Source organism: Punctularia strigosozonata (assembly GCF_000264995.1).
Source record: "Punctularia strigosozonata HHB-11173 SS5 unplaced genomic scaffold PUNSTscaffold_162, whole genome shotgun sequence".
NCBI classification, from domain to species: domain Eukaryota; kingdom Fungi; phylum Basidiomycota; class Agaricomycetes; order Corticiales; family Punctulariaceae; genus Punctularia; species Punctularia strigosozonata.
In genome coordinates this window covers 602-2256 of record NW_006767594.1, presented here as the reverse complement: position 1 = coordinate 2256, position 1655 = coordinate 602, and the positions used below count along the sequence as shown (strand labels likewise).

Here is a 1655-nt window from a genome sequence, read left to right as displayed (position 1 = left end):
CGCAGTAGCCCTTCGAGGTACGCTTGCGTCGTGGTCTTGGAGGCGGGCCGATGTCGTAGCCTGGATGGGCCGATGTCGTAGCCAATCGAGGTACGTGGGCACGAGAGCCCTAGAGGTGGCCGCAAGAGCCTTGAGGGATGGCCGCAAGAGCCCTGAAGGGTGAGCGTATGTCGTATTCTTCGATATACGCCGACGCCGCAACCCTTGAAGGTGCCTGAGTGTCGTAGTCTCTGGAGTCGCGCATAACCCATGATTCTTCGAGGTGCGCGAACGTCGTAGCCAAGTCGCGAGGGCGCTGTGGTCGTTTCAGGCGCGCAGGTGCTGCAGTCTGTCGAGATGCCGAAAGCTGAAGATTGTCATGGCCATGGAATTCGCAGTTCTTCGTAGCGCGCCGGTGATACAGGCCTTTGTGGCGCACGAGGCGTGGAGTGTTTCACGCCTTCGTAAATATGGCAATGAGCTGCGAATACACAATAAAACGTGGGCAGAGGGGGACTCACAATTGAGAACATTCGACTATACCGACGTGCGAATCGGGTCGACGGTCATGATCGCGTCCTAGGGCTGGTGCATTCCGCGTGCACGGAGACGTCGTGCACGATATCGAGCAGCGGCGATAACATCTCGACTCCGAAACGACAGAGGCCAACGAAGCCTCCGCCGCCCAGCCGCCCGCCGGAGACAAGGAAGGGCGGTTAACCAAAGACTGGTCCTGCTGGTCCGTCCAAGGAAAGCAAAGCAAAGACGCTGCTGTCGCGATGTTCTGCTAGAGTTTCTAAGTGACTCCGCGCGAGAAGACTGCCTTAACGCACCCTAGAGTACTACAGCCCAATGCTTGCCCAACAAGCTTGCCCCGTCCATGAACGTGCCGGCCTTGAGCCCAGACTGCACCATCTGCTGGGCGATGGCGTACATAGCCTGCGCCTTGATTGCACTCTCGTCACTGGCTGTCGTCGCGGACTGAGAACAGGTGGTCCGTACAAAGTTGTGTATGTGCGCGGGGAGCGCCGCCCAGTACTCGTCATCGTCCGCCAGCCCCATCCCATCCTCCGAGTCCGCGTCCATCCGCCGGTAGAGGTCGTCCGCCGTCGCGAGCAGCTCCGCCTGCGCCGCGGCCGCGCTCGCGCTGAGCTTTGCCGTGGCCGCGGCAGACGCGTTGAGGGAGACGCTGGTAGAGAGGTGAACGGACTCTTTGCCGCCGCGCGCGTCGTGCCACAGCCACCGCCCCTCAGCTCACATCTCGGCGCAATGTTCCGCCCCGAGAAGAACTTCAATGCGCACATCGTGCCATACCCACCGCCGGCTATCAATCTGCCCAATATGGCGCACGACCTCTCACGCTTGTCTGAGTGTGTGGCCTGTCTCGAGAGCCTGATGGGCACCGCCGCGGGCTCCGAACATTATCCGCAAGGTGTCGAATACAGTGGGTCACCGGGATCTGCGCTAATATTCAATAGTGTCAGGTCCAACATCCCTCATGTATTTTGTTCTGGATACCATATACCTCTGAATTGAATACAAACCTCCTATTAAAATTTTCAATTATCCAACTTATGATGCTGTCAACCTGGTACTCCGTCCTGGCTATATGCCATTCATGCCATCTACATGTAACCATAATGATCAATTGTCCACCCAGGTGCACTGTCACCCTT

General features: G+C 58.1%; 1 protein-coding gene across 1 annotated transcript; it reads right to left on the bottom strand.

The window, feature by feature from the left end:
* Positions 1 to 813: 813 nt before the first annotated feature.
* Positions 814 to 1401, bottom strand: PUNSTDRAFT_139725 (uncharacterized protein; the record flags this gene model as incomplete). Its single annotated transcript, XM_007389455.1, has 2 exons — positions 814 to 1168; positions 1340 to 1401. The coding sequence occupies 2 exons, from the start codon at positions 1399 to 1401 to the stop codon at positions 814 to 816; spliced, it is 417 nt and encodes a 138-aa protein (XP_007389517.1).
* Positions 1402 to 1655: the final 254 nt, after the last annotated feature.